The following is a 19,552-nucleotide window of genomic DNA, read 5'->3' as shown; positions in this document are numbered from 1 at the left end:
CCACAGCTGGAGGGACACTGATCAAAGTTCTTGGCCATGTGTTTATACTGATACCATCAAAACATAACCAGTTAATGGTGCATACTTGGCACTGAGATTTATGGGGGAGGTGAAAAATTTACCTTTCATTCTCTGAAACTTTATATTCCATGTGAGAAGTAAAATAGAAACTACTCAACCATCCTTGAACTCTAAGCAACTATTTGTAGCAGATCAGCTAGCAAAAGGAGTCTCTGGCTTACTTCTAATTCTATACCAAGACATAAGAATTGACACGTGGAATTTTTAACCTAACCGTTGTCCCTGCAGCTATTGTTCTGTTGAATTCCATGTATTTCATTTAAATCTTTTTACTGTACATTAACATTGTGTAAGAGGCTATGATGGCTGTGGGAGGGGTACGAACAGCATTTTTCCCAGCTCCGCTAATTCTCCTGATTTTGCTGAATGCAGCTACTTATTTCTGCATAGGTTTGATGCTGCTGAACAAACTGTTACTGGAAGATTTACCAAGAGCATGTAAACCCCACCCTGCACACTTTCAGATTTGACCTGCTTTGATGGTAAAACAGAACTTTGATCATGGTAAATAATCCACTAAACATAGCAGGCCCCTGTGCCTATGCAAAATGTATAAGTAAACTACTTCCCAATGTAGGACTGTCAGACTCTGGTTCTAATCTAAAGCCCACTGAAGCCAACAGAAGGATTTCCATTGACTTCTGTGGGTTTGGGCTAAGATACCATCCCTGCAGAGCAAAAAAGAGAATGTGGCTTCTTCCAAGTAGAAAAGTAACTTAACCCAGGGAGGATTTCTTAAATAATCAAACTGCTAGACAGACATTCACATCACTTCAAATCAGACATGTGCTATGCTTCACATGCCAGCATTGTTGTATACCTTTCTGTGACTGGAGCATGTGAGAGTGTTGTTAAAACTGGCATCGCCGTTGTTGCAGTCCAGTTGCCTAATGTTTCTGTCTCACAGCCTATAGTTGTAAGGTTTAATGGCATAGTCCTCTCAGGGAGAGGAGGATAAATCTGAGCTCCAATTCCAACCCAGAGAGACGCAACAAAGCCACTTAGAAGACCTATAAATGCACCCTGCAAAAAAAAAAACAAAGTGAAAGTTCATTTACTTGCAAAATGAGAGAAACACAAGATATGCACAGAAAGAAAAAGGAAAAAAGCGTCAAAGTTTTCCATTTCAGCAGCCTAAGTTTCATAATTGGCTTACTGAGTATGCAGTACTTGAAAATCAAGCCACTTTATTTCGATACCATAATACTGTATTTTCTTACATACAGCGTACACCCATCTTTATTTAACTTGTCTTTGAGAAGCAGGATGAAGAAAAAAAATCTTCTTGGTAGAAACTGAGTAGCAGTAGCTAGAGAGGTGAGACTCCTGCCACCCTGCACACCAACTGGGGCCCTCTCACCACCCCCGTGCACCAGGTCAGACCCAGTGGGTGCATCTACATGTGCCCTACAGTGCCATTGTTTTGGAAGTACTACATGACAATACAGTAACAACCCATGCTGCTCCATGCCAGTGGTGCACAGTTATTTTTAGCCCCTATGTCACCATAGCAACACGCTATATCGAGGGAGTGCGTTGCTACGGCAATGTAGTAGTGGCATCGCGTTTTTTTACATCACCATAGCACATTGCTACAGTGACATAGCATCATGTGTAGACGCGCCCAGTATGCCACATCCAACCCCATGAGCTTTGCCTGGGGCCATGTGCCAAGTCCAATCCCATGCACAGGGTTTGGGGCTGCCAGGTCCGACCTCACGTACCAAGCCTGACACCATTCACCACCCCAATCCAGCACCTGGGGCCATGTCATCCAGCCAAGGGGTTTCCCATGGGTCTGGAAATTTGGTGGTAGGAGAGCAGTGGCAGTGTTAATTGCTATGGTTCCAAGAGCTATGGCTATTAATGCTGGTACCAATCCTCCACCACAAAATTTCTGGACCCATGGGGACCTAGTTTCCTTGCATATAATGCACATCCCAATGTTCATCAGTTGGTTTGGATGAAAAAGTTGTGTGTTACATGAGAGAAAACATGGTACTTGACTCTAATGTAAGGTACATCTACATGGTAAATTAGCGTGTGCACTTACTGGGCATCAGCCACTCCATGGCAAATGCCAGTGTACATACATACATACCTGTACCCCATGGTAAATGCAGTGGAAGTCAAATAGAAGGGGGAAAATTATGCACAGTTATTTACAACAGAATGGCTCATGTGCAGTGCATAACATACCTCAAGCTAACTTGTTTGTGAGGCCCAAGTATGAATAACTATTTTTTTAATCTTAGCCTGTCACTTCAAAAATCTTCTGTTCAGCTAGGGTTTATGAAGGCAGAAATGTTTTTTGTTTTATTGAGATAAATCTTTTTTTTAAATGTACATCTGCCAATATTTTATTTGAACATCCTCCTTAGCGCACATGCAGAAAATTCACAATTGTTTTTCCCCCTGGTGTTTGTCCCGAAGATGAAGAATTTTGTTAGAGCACAGGTTCCCAAAGTTTTATTCATGGAGGACCCCTTAAGGGTGGAACATGATGTATGGGGCACATAACAAAATGAGGCTGCAATGCAATACCTTTATGTTCAGATAGATGAAACGATACTCCTTATAGATCCAAGTTACAACAAGGTGAAGTACCAGGCTGTTCCCTGTCTGTTGATTACAATTCTGAACAGTAAATGGCTTCAGCCTTGCTAGTCACCTAATTTTGTTAAGGATGGTCATCTTTAAAAAAATAAAAAATCCTTTGCAGGCCATGAACAAATAGTTCACAGGCCCCACTTTGGGAAACCCATCTTAGGCCCCACTTGGCTTTCCCAAAGACATGAATTTGCCTTCAAGATCTGAACAAGAATATTAAACCTAGGAAATTGAAGTGAAGTAGTTTTAAAAGTACTCCTAGTTGCCAGAGCCTGGTGTACAAAGAAACCTTCTACACCCTTTACAATCAATGAGAATTTATGTTTTTACTCCAGATAAGAACTCACTGGAGATTAACTGGGACTTAAGAAAGCATTGCACTTGGTTCTCTGAACAACGATGAATTTAACCTACAATGTTTTTCCCAGTTATAGAGGTGTTTCAAATACTTCATATTTGAAATTACACTCTTATCAAGTCCTTAATGTCAGCTGCGGGAAATCCAATGAAATAACTTCCCCTACTTTCTGTGATTTTTGCTACCAAGCAGAAAAAAGTTAGACTTTAGGTGTTAACCAGGAGTCCTACACATGATATCTTCATTCAGGAGCCCAATGTCTAATTCATTTTGGTTTAGAAAAAAAAATACAATTATATTTACCCTTTAAATGTAACCACTTTTTGTGGATTTCGGAGGAGCTAGCCAAAATTAACTAACTAGTGGAAACTTAGTTTAATCTATAACCATGGGACAAATGTTATTGTTCTATGATGTAACAACAATTTCTTTCTTTTGGTTGCTTTGTACACAGCATAGTAATTCTACAAGGACAGGTAAGTGCATCTTACCATTATTAACAATCTTTTCAGACTAAGTTACTAACCTTATTTTACTAAAGCTGATAAAAAAAATGTTAACAAACAGTTTTCCACCAGAAAATGCTGATTTGATGGAATCAAAACCTTTTAGAAGAACATGCTCAGCTTGCCTCACTGAATTCCCTAGTCATCCTTTCTTCCTGGCACACTACAAGGGTAACCTGCTCTCAAGCCAGCTGGTTTCCCAGGCCATCTACACAGCTGAGTAGTTGGTTCCCCGGTTGATTGGCTCCTTGGGTTTGCTATGTTGTGAGCAGGTGGGTTGGCTCCCCAGGTGGTAGGCTCCCCATCTGCCCACTTATTAAGCAAAAAGGTTTCCTGGCCTTCATGTGGTTAACACCACAGCTACTTGTCTAGGGTCTTGCCTGGTCCTCTAGTTCTTCTGAAACAGAATTTTCCAATTATCTCTGTATTGTGGGAAATGTCACATCTCCATATTTTCTTTCCAACTGAGAATGAAACAAAAAGATTCAGAGATGCGAAATCTACCATATGACAGATATTCCAGTTCCCTACTTATTACATCAAAGGGAATATACTACATATGGAAAAACCCCAACTATTCTTCCACTATGTATAGAAAAATAACAAATTGAAACATTTCCCATGAAATAAAGCAATTCCTAACCCTCTCCAAATGATGACTGACTTTTGTAAGACTCAGAACTTGAACTTACCAGGGGATTTGTGAAGGGGCAAAGGATTCCCAGAGAAAACAGACCTAGAAGAGGGCCACCAACCATGCCAAAAATACTGAGAGCTGCCTGAGAAAAGAATAAAATCTTGTATTAGGTATCACACCTTAAAACTGAAACCCTCAATAGGACACATGAGGTGTTGGGGGACAAAAATGAAGTACTTGGAATAAAGGGTTCAAGGCTACCTCACGGCCTAATTCTCACCAGGTGTTAACTGACAGAGTGCTACTGGTGACCTACCTTGGGTTATACCTGCTGCCAATCTGGCACTACAATTTTCAAGGTAAGTTCCCATTAAAGAATTTAAATTTAATACAGTTCAAGTATCTAATGTTTTGTTCTTTCAAATGATATATTCTAGATAGCATAACATAGAGATGAAAAGCCATTACCCACCTGCAACAAACCTCCCATCAGGGATGCCAAAGCAGCCATAGCAATACACAGTCCACCATAAAACAGACCTAAATGAACATGATAGATGAACATATCAACTAGGTTAAGTGTAATGCTCTTTGGGGAGAATATTTTCTTGTGGTCTAATATTACCCCTAATAAATCACCCTAGGTGTAGGATCGTTTCTAAGAACAGCCAAATCAGTAAAAGGCCAGATTTTGCTTTAGCTCGGGATGGAAATGTAAACATGACAAAGATCCTCTTACTGTATATTATATGGAAGATTAATTGAAACACTATATCTTACAAGGAAATGGGTGTTAGTAGTGGCAATGACAAGCATAACAGGAATCAATTACATTCCCCCTCTAATCCTCTAAACACACTTTTTTAGTTTTGTAACATCAGTGCAAATGCCTTAACAATTATTAGAAACATGAACCCTAAGGCCCCTTTGTACAACTAGAAGTCGGTGGACAGCATAAATACATGTGACATATCTCTTTTCCTCCTCAGCTCCATAGGGCTTTATCATTGTTTTGATTTGTTTGTCCTCCTCCACACCAGCCCAGCCCCTATCATGCCACAAATTAATCCTAGGAAAGACAAGTTCCTTAAGGTGCCCAAAATGGAGCACCTTCATCTGATCCCTCGCTGATGAGGGTTAATTTGACGCATGATCAGCCACCCTAAAAGCACTCTGCAGCCTTACACGTGTGTCACAGCATGGCTGTAGAGCACTTTCGGGGGTCAATCATGTGGTAAACATAACTTCTGTCTGTGCCCCATCTTCCACCTGACAATCACTGTGGTGATACATTTAATCCCAAAACCTAATGTATCAGGCAAATCACCACAATATTAGTAAGACAGGTGAGTCATCATTCCCATAGCAAACAACTGTTGGCATAGGGTTACTGACAACAGTGCTTAAGAAACAGTGCTCACTAGCATGATGTACTCTGAAGCATGTGGTAAGTAGTTGCACTGTTTTGGGTTTGTTTTTTTTAAATTTCTAAATGGATCGTTTTGAAATAGTCTTCTCCCAGTTTTCTCCAACAAATATTATTGGATGCTGTGGGCCAAATCTGCTAGATTTCTTGCACATTGTCCATCTCCTGGAAGTCAGCATCTTAGAAGATATTGCATAGTTCGTGGCTTATAGGAGATGAATCACAGATAGGAGAACGAAGGGTGAAATCCCTCATCTTCCCTGCATCCGTCAACTAACCTTCTCTGGTGCCAAGGGCAAACTGAGGCAGTGCCAGTATCTGTGTCAGGCAGAAGGGGCTCAACTGATGGAAGTGGGAGCATTCAGGTCATAAGATGGTTTTCTAGTCTAGAATACCATATTTGCACCCTCATCTGTTCAGGTGCCCATTCAAGTAGTTTCACAGTGGCAATAAAATACCACTGTGATTTCAGTCAGATCTGTTTTACAGGTCACAGTACAGCTGTAAAACAATGGAGCTTTGCAAATTTAACCAAGTGAAGAACTGGACCCTGTATATTCACCCTAAAACTCATTATCCCTAAAGTTTTAAAACTGGCTGCTTAGGGGCATTTAAATAAACTGATGGCTTCAAGGTATATCACAGGGGTCATGAAGTGTCTCGTTGATTCCTCAAATGACAGTATGATGTGGTCCACTTTCCCACATTTGTCCTACCAAACCATTCTACCTTCAAGTGATTTGTAACAAAAATGTTATCCCGTACATCTGCCTTCTGACTGATGAAAGAAAAAATAACATCAATTTAACCTGGGACCTCTGGCTCTTTTGTATTAAGAAGTTAGATTGAACAAGGCTACAATATAACTTTACCACTTAAAGACCAAATGAGAAGGCCTTTTCCATGCTTACTTTAAATAGCCTTTTTTGCATTGTATCTAGAATGTCTCTCCTTGATTTTACACACAGTTTGCTGCGGTGCAGTTTCATTTTCTTTAATGGAGTCAATTGTATTTTGCACTACAATATAAGATCTGAATCAAGAGCTGCCTCTTAAAGGGAAAACTGGAAAATATCCCTTGCAGACTTACTCATCCCCTTGGAAATCCAAGACAATTTCTGTTCAGAGAGTGATTTGAAGTAAGGTTTAATGAGATCCTCAACGGTGACAGCAGCTAAAGCATTGATGCTAGAGGATACTGTACTGCAGGAGACAAAATTTAAAACATTTGTGTATCCTCCTAGGAACTGTAGTAAAACAACAACAACAACAAAACCCTCAAAAAACAGAGTTGGAATTATTCAAAAGGGAAATTGTTATTGCCTGCAACATTAGGAGAGATTTAATGTATAACATTACACATGTGAATATTACTGTTAGCAAAGGAGATAAAGTTGACAGTGCAAAAAATATAGTTACCTTCACTTTCAATGACAACACTGCATGTTCTAAGGTAAATAAGTTATCTGACAGGGCTGTGTGAAGCTTTGGTAGTCGATTCAATTCAGTGGAGATTCGGCCTGATTTGGTGGTTGAATCTCCAAATCAGAACTGAATCAGGAGACTCATTAATCTCTCTGAATCCACTGAATCAATTCAGAGGGATTCAGAGAGATTAGAAGATTTGGCCATAGACCGTACAGGCAGGCACTAGGCAGTGCCAGCGGAAGCAGCTGGATGAGCCCTGCCTTACGCCAGCAGCCCCAGGCATAGCTGCAGCTTGTCCAGCTGCTCCCCCAGTTGCACCCCTGCTGGGGCAAGGCAGGCAGTGCTGACAGCCCTAGGAGAAGCTGTGGGGGCTGGAGGGAATGATTGGGGGCTGGGGAGAATGATCTGGGAGCTGAGGGATTGAACCGGGAAATGGGGAAATTGAACTGGAAGCTTCCCCCCAGCTCTTGGTTCAATCCCACAGCCCCCATTCATTCCTTCTAGCTCCCACAGCTTCTCCCAGGGCCACCGGCTCAAGCTGGGGCTTGTCTGGCTGCTCCTGCCAGCACTGCTGGCCTGTATAGTCTATGGCCAAATGAGATTCAACAGTGAATATCTCTGGATTCGGATTTGGCCGAATCCAGTCGGGATAATGATTCAAATCACTGTCTGTCCAAATTATCAAATCTAAATTCAAAATGAATACTTTCTCCTTCGCACAGGCCTATTATCTGATAAGTCCATAGAGAGAAAGTGAATATGTATTATTTATTATCAAGGGCCATTTTTGAATTTTATAACGTTTTTGATACTTTAATATGCATAGCATACCTCTGGCTAGGTAAGAACTGAGAGATGCAAATCTCAGATTATTGACTATTTTGCACAGACAAGATTTTTTGGGTAAATCTGATATCTTTTATTAGACCAACTCCAGTAATTGGAAAAAATTCTTCTTTGCAAACTTTTGGGCACAAACACCCTTCATCAGGCTGAGGAAGCATCTCCAGTTGGTGTGTGCTCTTCCTGGATGGAATGAATAGTAAAAGCCTCTGGCTTCTTTACTATTCAGTCCATCCAGGAAGAGCACACACCAACAGCAGACGTTTCCTCAGCCCGAGGAAGGGTTTTTATACCTGAAAGCTTGCTAAGAAGAATGTCTCCAACTATCTGAGTTGGTTTAATAAAAGATATCAGATTTGCCCAAAGAACCTTGTCTACCTATGTCCAGGCCATATATTCACCAGCCTACATACTGGCTAAGGATCCTATCTTTAGTTGCTCACATTTAAAAATCTTCATCGAAATGAATGAATGAATAAGTAAATAAATAAATAAATAGATGCCTGGGTTGTACATGGAAAATGAACATGTCTATGTACAGACAAGTATAGACATAAAATACACAGCTCAATGCCTCTTATTCTGAGCTCAAATGGGAGTTCAATGCACTTGGAGGGAACTTGTTTGAGATAGTTGAAGTATTTCTGAAAGCAGATCTAACTAATTTTCAGTAACTCAGAAACTTCTGGGGGGGGAGGGAGGGAGTGGGGGTAGTAGTGGTGCAGTTGCACTTTGATTCTTGCTCCACACAAACTTTAAAACCAATAGCCTGGGACAAGCGAATCAGTTCTAGCCAGGCAGTGCTGAAAGAGTTAGTTGAATTCATGGCTCATTATTATTCCCTGATCCCTACCAATCTCTTTCCACTCTAAAGCCATTAACAATCCTTTGCCCTTTTTAATGGCCTTGATGTTCCACTGCTGAAACCATCCATCTAATTTTGTTGTTTGTTAGCCATAGCTGGTAAGGTCCCCCTTCTGTTTCACAGTCCTGAAGACTGTTAGTTCTAGCTAAAAACTTTAACTCAGGTGTGGTAATATTAACTCAGGTGTAGAAATGACTGAGAGTGAAATATTGGAGGCACTGTCAAGAGGCTCAAGAAGGCTAAATGTTGTATTATAAATCTGAATGACACATACATTTAACTATAATGACTACAGGAATAATGACATGATATCTTTGCACTATTTTGACTATTTTTGCCTAATTAGTTGCATTTAAAAATACTGTGTATATAATCCAGTAATTTCGTTATATTCCAATAATTATATTTGTTTTTGCTTTGATTGTAAACTTAATAATAGAGTGCTAGTCCCCTAACATATTTGTAGAGCATCTTGTTTTTCTTCATTTGGAAAAAAAACATGTTGTGTTATATGTGCTAACACACCATTTGCACCCTCCTTTTCAAAATCCTAGATCCACCCATGGAAACTCCTATATCATTTGTAAAAGTATCAGACAAATTCCCTTTGTAGGTAAATATACTCTGTTGCCTAGTATTTCCCCTCTCTTTAATGTTTCTTGATCTACTAGCAGCCAAAGTTAGACAAGGGAAACTAATTAAAATAATTCAGTTACAGTCAAGATTTGTAATACTTTGCACTTCTGCATTCCCTTCTATTTAAGAATCTTAAACTTTAAAAATATGAATGTACTAAACTTCACAGCATGCTTTTAAAGTTAGGCAGTACTTTTATTCCTTATCTAGTCCTGTCCTTTGTGTCTCACAATGGCCTGAAACCGGGTTTCTTAAGGACAAGAAGTCAATCATCCTAGAATGCACAGAGCCAAACAGGAAACGCTGAATATATTAATACATTATTTTCCTAAGCAATTGGTTTGTACCTTCAGCATGACTCCCTAGATCATTATCTGTACTTACACAGATACAAGTGTTAAGAGCCAAAAGGAATTACCCAACCAAAATGTTCTAACAGTCACTCAGGGTGTGACGGTTCTAGCTTTTGTTCTTACACAGTTTCCATTGAAAGCTTGGCTTGTCCCATTCAAGATTATCCAAAACATTTCTCTTTAGGACTGAAATTTGCCATGTTTGATCTCTGCCAGAAGGCATGCTCATTTAAGAAGCTCTTTCAGTTATTGGCCAGAAGTCCAGTCACTTTTCACTGCTTTTCAGGAGACTAATTCAAAACAGCTTCACTTTTAATTTTTGAGGGAGAACAGAACAATTTTAAAATAGGTATAAATGTTTGCAAATTGGAAGCTGAGTATGCATGTTGGAAAATTCGCTTCCATTGTAGCTACCCAGGGTTACTATCTATTTGGAGGAATTTACCAGCTCAGAGCCTCAATACTTGACATACTTACACCAGTATAATCCATCCTCCTTTGCATACTGATATAAATTACACCAGGATCCCAAGCATATAGATGGGAACTAATGAACAGAAGTAGTTATACATAATAAGTATTTATTACAATGCCTTGTCATTAGTAGCAGGAAGTAGGCAAAGCTGGGGATTTTGATTGGGGTGTGCCAATGCTCCTGCTGGGAATTAAAACCAGAAGTTCCTGATTGAAGTGTCTTGCACCTCTGCTCAGGGTTAGGCCAATTGCCATACTTGGATCAGGAAGGAATTTTATCCTGTGGTCACACTGGTATAGGGTTTTTTCCCTTCCTCTGTAGCAGGAGCCACGGCCCTCTTCCTGGGATCTCTTGAGCATATTTTAACAACCTTTGCAGCAGCAGGATGTTTGTCATGCTGGTCCCCCTGCACTATCTGTGGAAACTAGGTTGTTATATCTCGTGCTGTGTCAGAGTTGACTGGGTAGTTTTACTAAGAGGTCAACTTTAGTTTTACTTAGTTTTACTAAGACAATGGATTTGTATGGAATGGTTTGGATAGAGATGATCCTCTCAGGCAGAAGGTTGGACTAGATGACTTCTCAAGGTCCCCTCTAGCCCTTCTTCTCTATAACTTCTGTATTCAGATCTGGGGCCTGTTTAGAGCAGGAAACTAATCATTCTGTAGCAAGGTGAGGTGAAGCTTGTAAGCACTACACTTTGTTCATGTGACATTTATTAGCAGGGACGATCAAGATGCTTTGATGATCCACTGGTGAAACATATTTAAGGTTCCACAAGCCAAATAGCCTCCACTTCCTCCCACACCTTAAAAGAACAAAAATGAAGAGCAAGCTCCATTTAGGCATATGGCCTTGGGACTGAAAAAAGACTACTCATTTCTTCATTGTATTCCTGTAGTTGGATTTTATGTAAATAATCAGTGACCATTAATTATACAGTTCTATCAATCCCATGATATTAGCAGCCCTGAAACTGACCATTAGAAGCCTTGAAAATGAAACTAGTTCCTGTCATCCAGGTTTCTAATAGCAGTGATTTCCTCTTTCTTGTTCCAGCAGCAGCTAACAATTTGTTACAAGCATACAGTTGCAGTTAAAATGCAGCTAACTGGAGTAGAACTGAGATACAAGTAGAGAGTGGGGCTGAAGCTATATCCTTAAGTACATTCTCCATTTAACCCAGGGGTATCAAACTCATCAGCCCCTGTCAGCCAGATGAGTGGCACAGAGCTGGTCTGCAGGCTAAATCAGGCCTGCAGTCCAGCCCCATGTGCTAAATTCAGTGTGCAGGCCTAGTCTAGCACAGGCACCACATTCAGCATACATCCTGGACCAGCCTCACATGCAACATGCGTTCCTGCACCACCACCAAGCAGCATGTGCCCCAGACCAACCCCAGGTGCCATGTGCCATGTGCTGCCTATGCCCCAGATTGGAGTGCACTGTAAAGGTAAAAATCCTAGTGCAAAGGCAACTTAAATGTCAATAAAGATGTACAAACCATAGCTAATATATTTTGCGGAATACAGAATGATTAATTTACCTTAACGTCCCACTGTAGGCACTAGCCACAAACAGCCCTGGCACGCCTGGAAAGTCTCGCAGAATATCCAGTACCAAGTATGGCATTAACTGCAAAATTCCAAGATTCAGAAATGTTATAATGTCATCCCCATTTCTGGTCTTGTTTCTTGTAATTTTCTCAGCCTTCCTTCTGCCCAGTTATTCAAAGTTTACATGTGCTGTTGTATATGTTCTACTCTATTCCTAGACATCCTGCAGAAAATGGTCCCTAAGTTGCTCACTGTGAATACAGTCACCTTAGGATAGCTGAGAACCACTTCCATGTTTGATCCCAGTTCCTGGTGTTGGTTTGAGCTATATACTGGAAGCACCTAGTCCCAGCTTCAATAGAATAATATCCCTTTTGTTCTGGCTTTTATAACATCTGCTATAGTTGAAATCTGCAGATCATTTCGAAGTGCCTGGTTTAAGGCTTCTATTTTTGTTAATATGAAGGAATGCATTGTGTATCTATCTACCTTGCAATTACAAACCTCATTTTACCATGGTCTTAAAGAAGACCATGTGGCCTGACCTCTGGCTCTTTGCCATGTGTTCACCATTTGCTTCCCCTCTCTGGCCTCCTGCTATGGAGGCAGTTTGACAAGCATCTATAACTCTCCTAAGTATAAGAAACTGACATTTCATTTGTTTCCCCCTTCTGAACATTTTTCTTTCTATAAATATACCGGGGTATATTTGGAGAGGCTGACTACCATTTGTGATTCTGCTCCTCAAAAGACATAATTTCACAACCTAATTCTCTCCTGAGTAATGAAGGGATAAACATGTTTAGCAAATGTTTACTTTCTGGTGATCTCTTCCTGTCATAAACATTATCCTTGGGGCATCTCTTATGTTTAGAACTTGGGACGGTCTTTGCTTTTCACTCATCCAGGAACAAAAACTGTACACTGTAGATCTGAAAATGAACAGTACTACATAACAGCTAATGGTTACTGTCAGGCCAGTATCATTCATTAATCTTTTTAGAGGCTGAGATGACTTCTCTGAGGTGCCTTCCAGCCAAACTTTTCTATGTTGTTTTTTTTCATTGTAACATTTCCCATGTTTTGAGTTGCTAATTTATATACAATGTTCCTAGGCATGTTTTAGAGGGATAAACAACATACCTGACAGATCTGAGAAAGAAAAGGTGCCTTCACAGCATTATGCTCCTGGCTGTCCCCTTCAACAAGTCATGAAATAGATGTCTACATCTATTGGTCAGAACCAGAAGGTGGTGGGACTGAAGAATATCCCACTTCCTGTAAAACCATCCTCACTGCCCCCTGGCTTTTCTGTCAGTCTTACAGTTTGTCCCCCGCCTCAATAATCCTGACTCACTACATGCTAATTTAGGCACTTTCCTCCAGCATACTTTGGCATGTCTCCTGAATGACTGATGTTGACTGTAGTGCAAGGTACAGCAGAGCCACAGTGCCTCTATGTAGACAAACCTTGCTTCACTGCAGCTGTCTCAAGATCCCAGATGAAAAGGAGAAGCCATAGGGTTTTGACCTCTTGACTGTTACATAGAGATGCAACCCTTCCTTCTCTTCTCCCAAATAAAAGCACATGATTTCTTTTTCTGTGGGGTTTAAAATACTTGAGTTTTGCCTCACTGGGGCATATGGAGATTTATATCCAGTTATTTTACTAGATCAATCCCTTACTGAAGATAAAAGTATATCCCATAGTGTTCCTCAATGCAGCTTTCCCAAGGGCCTCATTCTAAACGTCCAAGGCACGGGAGTGGTGAGTGCTCAGCCAAACACCTAGGGATCAGGCCCTAGGGCAGCAGTTCTAACTTATCCCTAACTGTTACATGCAGCAAAAGATGTATATACCTGGTCTGGTGCTGACACCTTCTTTGCTGTCCATGGGTCACAATCCTTGTAAATTGAGTACAGAGCTAATCCGGAGAACACTGCACAGGTGAGAATCGCCCAGAGTCCTACCAAGTTTATATAGAGAGACCTATGCAAACACACATGGAAGGATCAAGGTTAGAGAATTACTTTTGGAACTTGGAGAGAAAAAGCACAGGTCTGTAAGCTTGGCAGAGATTAATGTATCCTACTGTACCTGAATTACCTTCCTGGTTGGCAGTCAAAGAAAAGAGAAACCTTGTTAAGTAGGAACACAATGTTTAGTCCAGTTACATGCTGTGAACTTTTTGACTGAAAAGGCAGTAGAGTACTGCAGAACACGGGAACTCCTGAGAAAGATGATGAGCCATGCAGTAGCTACTAGGCTACAAGCTATTTATAAATTTTTACTGCTGTGGGTGATCAGGTATTTACAGTCATACCAAGGTCAATGGGATTGCTCAGGTCTCACCAGGAAAAGGGTTGCAATTTGGCTCCAATTAAGTTGTAAGGAAGAGATAAATTGGCATTTTAAAATATAAAACCCATATGATGTTCTTGGGAATATATAATCAATAGCAGCAGGGTTTCCCCATAATGGAATCTAGTCAAGAGATTATGGGACAGTTGTGATTATTCTGCATATCTCAGCATATGTCTGTATGTCAGTCACAGAAGGCAAATAGAAAGTGTACACAAACCCCAGAGGGATCTTTAAGGAGCATGCACTGGATGTGTGGGGCCTGTGTCAGCACTTCTTTGCCTGTAGTGTCAATGCACTATGTTATTTTGCTATGCTTAACCAGTTATGGAACAATAAGGAAGGCCTTTGCTGGCATGCTCTATAAAATAGTCATGCCAAATACTCCTCTCCACATGATTTTTCATGGGGTTTCTTAAGGCTGTTGCTTCTAGACTTTACCCCAAAAAAGAGGCTTATGCCAAAGTAAGGTTGTGTTTTGTGTGCCTGCCCACTTTTACTACAGAATAAATTCTATTATCAATTTAACTTAAGTTAATTCTATACCATTGTAAGCTAAATTGATATAAAATCACTCTTAAATTGACTTGAGATTGACATACAGAATTTAACCAAATGTTTTTGTAGGACAAAATAAACTATTTTTATCCACCGTAAACCTGGCAAGTCAGTCAGCAACACGGAAGTCCTTGACTTCAGGAAAGCTGACTTTGACAAGCTCAGGAGGCTTGTCAGTGAGGCCCTAAGGGACCATGACCCCAGAGAGAGGGGAATTCAAGAAGAGTGGTTGCTCAAGGGAGCAATCCTCAATGCACAAGCTAAGTCAATTCCATCTCGAAGGAAAGGCAGCAAGAGGGCACAGCAGCCCCCCTGGCTCTTCAGGGACCTAGCAGACCTCCTGAGGCTAAAAAGAAAGGCCTACAAAGGATGGAGGATGGGATTCATCTCTGAGGAGGATTATTCTGCACTGGTCCAGTCCTGCAGGGAGCAAACCAGGAAAGCCAAGGCTGCAACTGAACTCCAACTAGCTTCGAGCATCAAAGACAATAAAAAGTCCTTTTTCAGATATGTGGGGAGCCAGAGGAAAAGCAAAGGCAACACTGGACCCCTGCTGAACCAGACGGGGCAACTGACAACTGATGCCCAGGAAAAAGCCAACCTATTAAATGAGTACTTTGTGTCGGTCTTTCATCAGTCCCATGGGACGCCCATGCCTGCTATGGGACAGGGAGATCCGGGTAATGGGGATCCCCTGCCCTCCATTAATGCTGATCTCATGAAGGAACACCTTGAGAAGCTGGATACCTTCAAGTCAGCCAGCCCTGACAATCTACACCCCAGGGTACTCAAGAAGCTGGCGAGCATCATAGCCCAGCCCCTGGCACGGATCTTTGAAAACTCCTGGTGCTCTGGTGAAGTGCCTGAAACTGGAAGAAGGCCAATGTGGTGCCAATCGTCAAGAAAGGGAGGAAAGTGGATCCGGCTAACTATAGGTCCATCAGCCTGACTTCTATCCTGGGGAAGATCTTAGAAAAGTTTATTAAAGAGGCCATCCTTAATGGACTGGCCAAAGCCAACATCCTGAGGGATAGCCAGCATGGGTTTGTTGCGGGTAGGTCTTGCTTGACCAATCTCATTTCCTTCTAGGACCAGGTGAACTATCACCTGGATGAGGGAGAAGAGATTGATGTCATATATCTTGACTTCAAAAAAGCCTTCGATCTGGCATCCCATGATCACCTCTTGGCGAAACTGGCCAATTGTGGACTTGGGTCCACCATGATCCACTGGCTCGGAAATTGGCTCTGTGGTCAGACCCAGAGGGTAGTAATTGATGGAAGTCACTCATCATGGTGTCCTGTGACCAGTAGGGTCCCCCAAGGCTCTCTCCTTGGACTCATATCGCTCAACATCTTCATTAATGATGTGGACATTGGAGTCAGGAACAGACTGGCCAAGTTCACCGATGACACCAAACTTTGGGGCAAAGGATCCACGCCAGAAGGCAGGAGGGTGATCCAGGCTGACCTGGACAGGCTCAGCAAATGGGCAGACGAGAATGAACCTGATGGTGTTTACCACCGAAAAATGCAAGGTTCTCCACCTTGGGGAAAAAAACCCTGCAGCATCCTTATAGGCTTGGCAGAGCTACGCTGGTTAGCACTACTGAAGAAAGAGACTTGGGGGTCATCTTTGACCACAAGATGAACATGAGCCTGCAATGCGATGCTGCAGCTAGTAAAGCAACCAAAATGCTGGCTTGCATCCATAGATGCTTCTCAAGCAAATCCCAGGATGTCCTTCTCCCCCTGTACTCAGCCTTGGTGAGGCCGCAGCTGGAGTACTGTGTCCAGTTTTGGGCTCCACAATTCAAAAAGGATGTGAAGAAACTTGAGAGAGTCCAGAGAAGAGCCACGCACATGATCAGAGGTCAGGAAAACAGATCTTACGACAACAGGCTGAGAGTCGTGGGGCTCTTTAGCCTGGAAAAGCGCAGGCTCAGGGGTGATCTGATGGCCACCTATAAGTTTATCAGGGGTGACCACCAGTATTTGGGGGAATGTTTGTTCACCAGAGTGCCCCAAGGGATGATGAGGTTGAACGGTCAGAAACTACTGCAAGACCGTTTCAGGCTGGATGTAAGGAAAAATTTCTTTACTATACGAGCCCCCAAGGTAGACAGGCTATACAGTCCTACAAACTATATTGATTCTTGGGAGTGGAGGGCCTTCCACATGGAAGCTCTGTATCTTGGAGCAGCTCTATCTGAAGTTCTTGGCCACATGGCTCCAATGGTGCCACATTCGAGACTCTTCTAGTCACAACTACCTCTATGATGCCTGTGAAGGATTTCATTGTGAGAAGGAGGATGGGCATTCCAAAAAGTAACATTAGCTCTGAAGAAAGGGCTGCTTGGATGAGTCAATATGCTACACAATTGAAATGCAACGTATGAAACTATTGCCCAAACAAAATACTTGGGCTGGAAACTATATCCCACACATTACTAAACAATCAACATTGAAACATAGAATGTTTTTTTGTACTGGCTAGAACCCTGAGAAAAGCAACATGACCAAAAAATGATGCATTTGAAATTTAACTGATGATGCCACAACTCATTCAATGCATAAACGCAACTGACTACAGAATATCTTTTTTTCACTGCTGTAACCTAAAATGTTTTGCATCTCAACACACTGCTTTAAAAATGTTCTGGTTATTTTGTCCACATTTTTCAAAAGTTAAAACCTTCAAAATACTCTCCTTTGCTCTAATTAGGCAATTCTATTATGATTTGCAGCTTTGTTGTTCTCCTATAAATTATATGGATAGAGTTTATGAATTATCCTGGAATCCTGAGCTCAGATTTAGAGGTAAAGAGAAACTTGGTTCATTTGGAGGGGAGGGGGCACGGGGAATCTGCTATTTCAAATTTAAGGAAAATAGAGCTTTCTGCCAGTATCTACAATGAGCTTCTATAGTGGCTTACATCTTATTAATTACCCTGAAAATAAAGTATATAATTCTGGAGCAGTCCTTTCATTGGACAATCGATTTCAGCATTTTATCATGCTCATACCTACCTTTGTGGATAAATCTTTTACTCCTTACTCAAGCAAAATTCCTATTAACTAACTTAAGTTTCATATATAGTACCAAATCCAAGAGCTGGTATGACAAAAAATTGCATTACTAAGGCTGTAGAATTTGTCTTTAGGTTGCAAATAAACATAAGGTAGCTATTCATATGCAACAATCCCAGGATAGTAAACAGGCAAACAACAAGACTAAATGTAACCACAAATTACACTCGATTTAAGTACTGGTGTTTAGCATTCCAGCTTATTTTTTACCTGGATCACAAAGCAAAAAGCACAGGCTTTTATTACCTTTTGTAAATGAGTTATCTATAGATTTAAACCTTTCATTTAAAAAAAGTTCCTGATGAAGTATAGCTATTGGCTAAAGTCTGAAACTGAACAATTTCATATACTGCATGTGGGCTTACAGTTTTGCTTGGAATCTGGTTTTGCAGGCAATGTATCTCTGAACTTGAGCTTGGTTGACCCCATATATTCCAGTCCAGGTGAAGGTCCCACCTATAATAATTGTCCAGAAGGTGTGTCTTTGCAAGGGATTGGGATTAAAGCTAAATGAGAGAAAAAAGACTAAATGAGAGAAAAACTAAGACTCAGGATATGAAAATATTTAACTATTTGTTACCAAAACAACTCAACAATTAGTGGAAAAGTTATTCTCAAATACTTGGTCAAATGTAGACTCTTATTCCTGCATCTTTGGAACAATTTAGTACTCAAACTTTAGGTATAGGAATAAACATGAAAAGCACATTTTAAATTATGGGATGACACTCTTCCCTTCCTTATTAAGTCAATAGCAAAACTCCCATATGTCTAAATAATGGCTGAAGGCAAATTTTAAATGGTGTATCAGGGCTGTTCAATGGCTAAGTGACTGGGGGCTGCATGCTGCTCAGGCTGTACCAACAGGGGCTGTATGCTGTGCCTTACGAGCACCCAATCCTCAGCTCCCCCATCTGCATGCTCCACCAGCACCATGGGCTGCATTGCTCTGTGCCATCCCACCCCACTCCCTAGGGTGGGGGCAGGAAGTGGAAGCTGAATGGGATGAGGGGAAGCCCAGAGACCCCTCCTGCTGCTGCTGCTGCTGCTGGAGCTGGAGCAATAGGGGAGAGTGGTGGCCTGTTGAGAGCCCAAGGACCACAAACTAACCTCTTAGTTAGTTACAGGCCATGTGTCGCATGGGTCACCAGTTGGATAGCCCTGTGATATACTTTGATTGTAAAATACAATCATAGGTAAGGTGGCATGTATACCAGAGCTAGGACTATTGGCAAAAAAAACTTTTTTTCATAAAATGTTAAGATACTTGATTATTCTGTCAGCTACACCATTTTAATTAATGTAACACCATTGAGTGATTACCTTAATTTAAGGCAAGATGGACGAGAGGAAAATCAACACTATGTTTTTTTTTTCCTCAACCAACCTCTACTGAAATAAACTCTCCTATGACATTTTATTGATTTAGCTCCAGGTGTTAAGTATGGTGAAGCATGGCTATTAAGTACTGTAGCATAAACTGTAAGTAGGTTATTCTAAATCACTTTGTATTTTAATCATAAAGTATATTTGACTCAGATCATAATTTTCCAATATAAATCACATAATATTAATTCAAAGACTTTGGGCCACAATTCTCTTTTTTTTTAAAACACTAAAATAATTACTTTAAAAAAATGTGGTAAGATATTTTTTTCCCAGGGCAAACAGCTAATTAAGATGAAAACAGTCCAGGAACAGAAATAAGACCAAATGTCTAGTGTAAGTTACCAATGCAGTTTGGAAAGTTCAATTCATGAAAAATCTGTA

The 19,552-nt window shown here is 41.0% G+C and overlaps 1 protein-coding gene across 1 annotated transcript in view; it reads right to left on the bottom strand.

Moving 5' to 3' along the window:
* Positions 1–19,552, bottom strand: part of SLC5A8 (solute carrier family 5 member 8) — a 41,522-nt gene that overhangs the window by 10,099 nt on the left and 11,871 nt on the right. The window contains exons 6-12 of the mRNA XM_090042827.1: positions 18,148–18,288; positions 13,634–13,763; positions 11,764–11,852; positions 6,709–6,821; positions 4,665–4,732; positions 4,248–4,334; positions 902–1,104 (exon numbers count right to left, since the gene is read on the bottom strand). Coding sequence (XP_089898953.1) covers positions 902–1,104; positions 4,248–4,334; positions 4,665–4,732; positions 6,709–6,821; positions 11,764–11,852; positions 13,634–13,763; positions 18,148–18,288 — 831 coding nt within the window. The remainder of the gene's footprint in view (positions 1–901; positions 1,105–4,247; positions 4,335–4,664; positions 4,733–6,708; positions 6,822–11,763; positions 11,853–13,633; positions 13,764–18,147; positions 18,289–19,552) is intronic.

The sequence above is a fragment of the Crocodylus siamensis genome, chromosome 4 (assembly GCF_052110815.1).
Source record: "Crocodylus siamensis isolate JL-2025a chromosome 4, ASM5211081v1, whole genome shotgun sequence".
Lineage (NCBI taxonomy): Eukaryota > Metazoa > Chordata > Crocodylia > Crocodylidae > Crocodylus > Crocodylus siamensis.
Note: the sequence above shows the minus strand (reverse complement) of the source record. Positions and strands in the feature narration are given on the sequence as shown.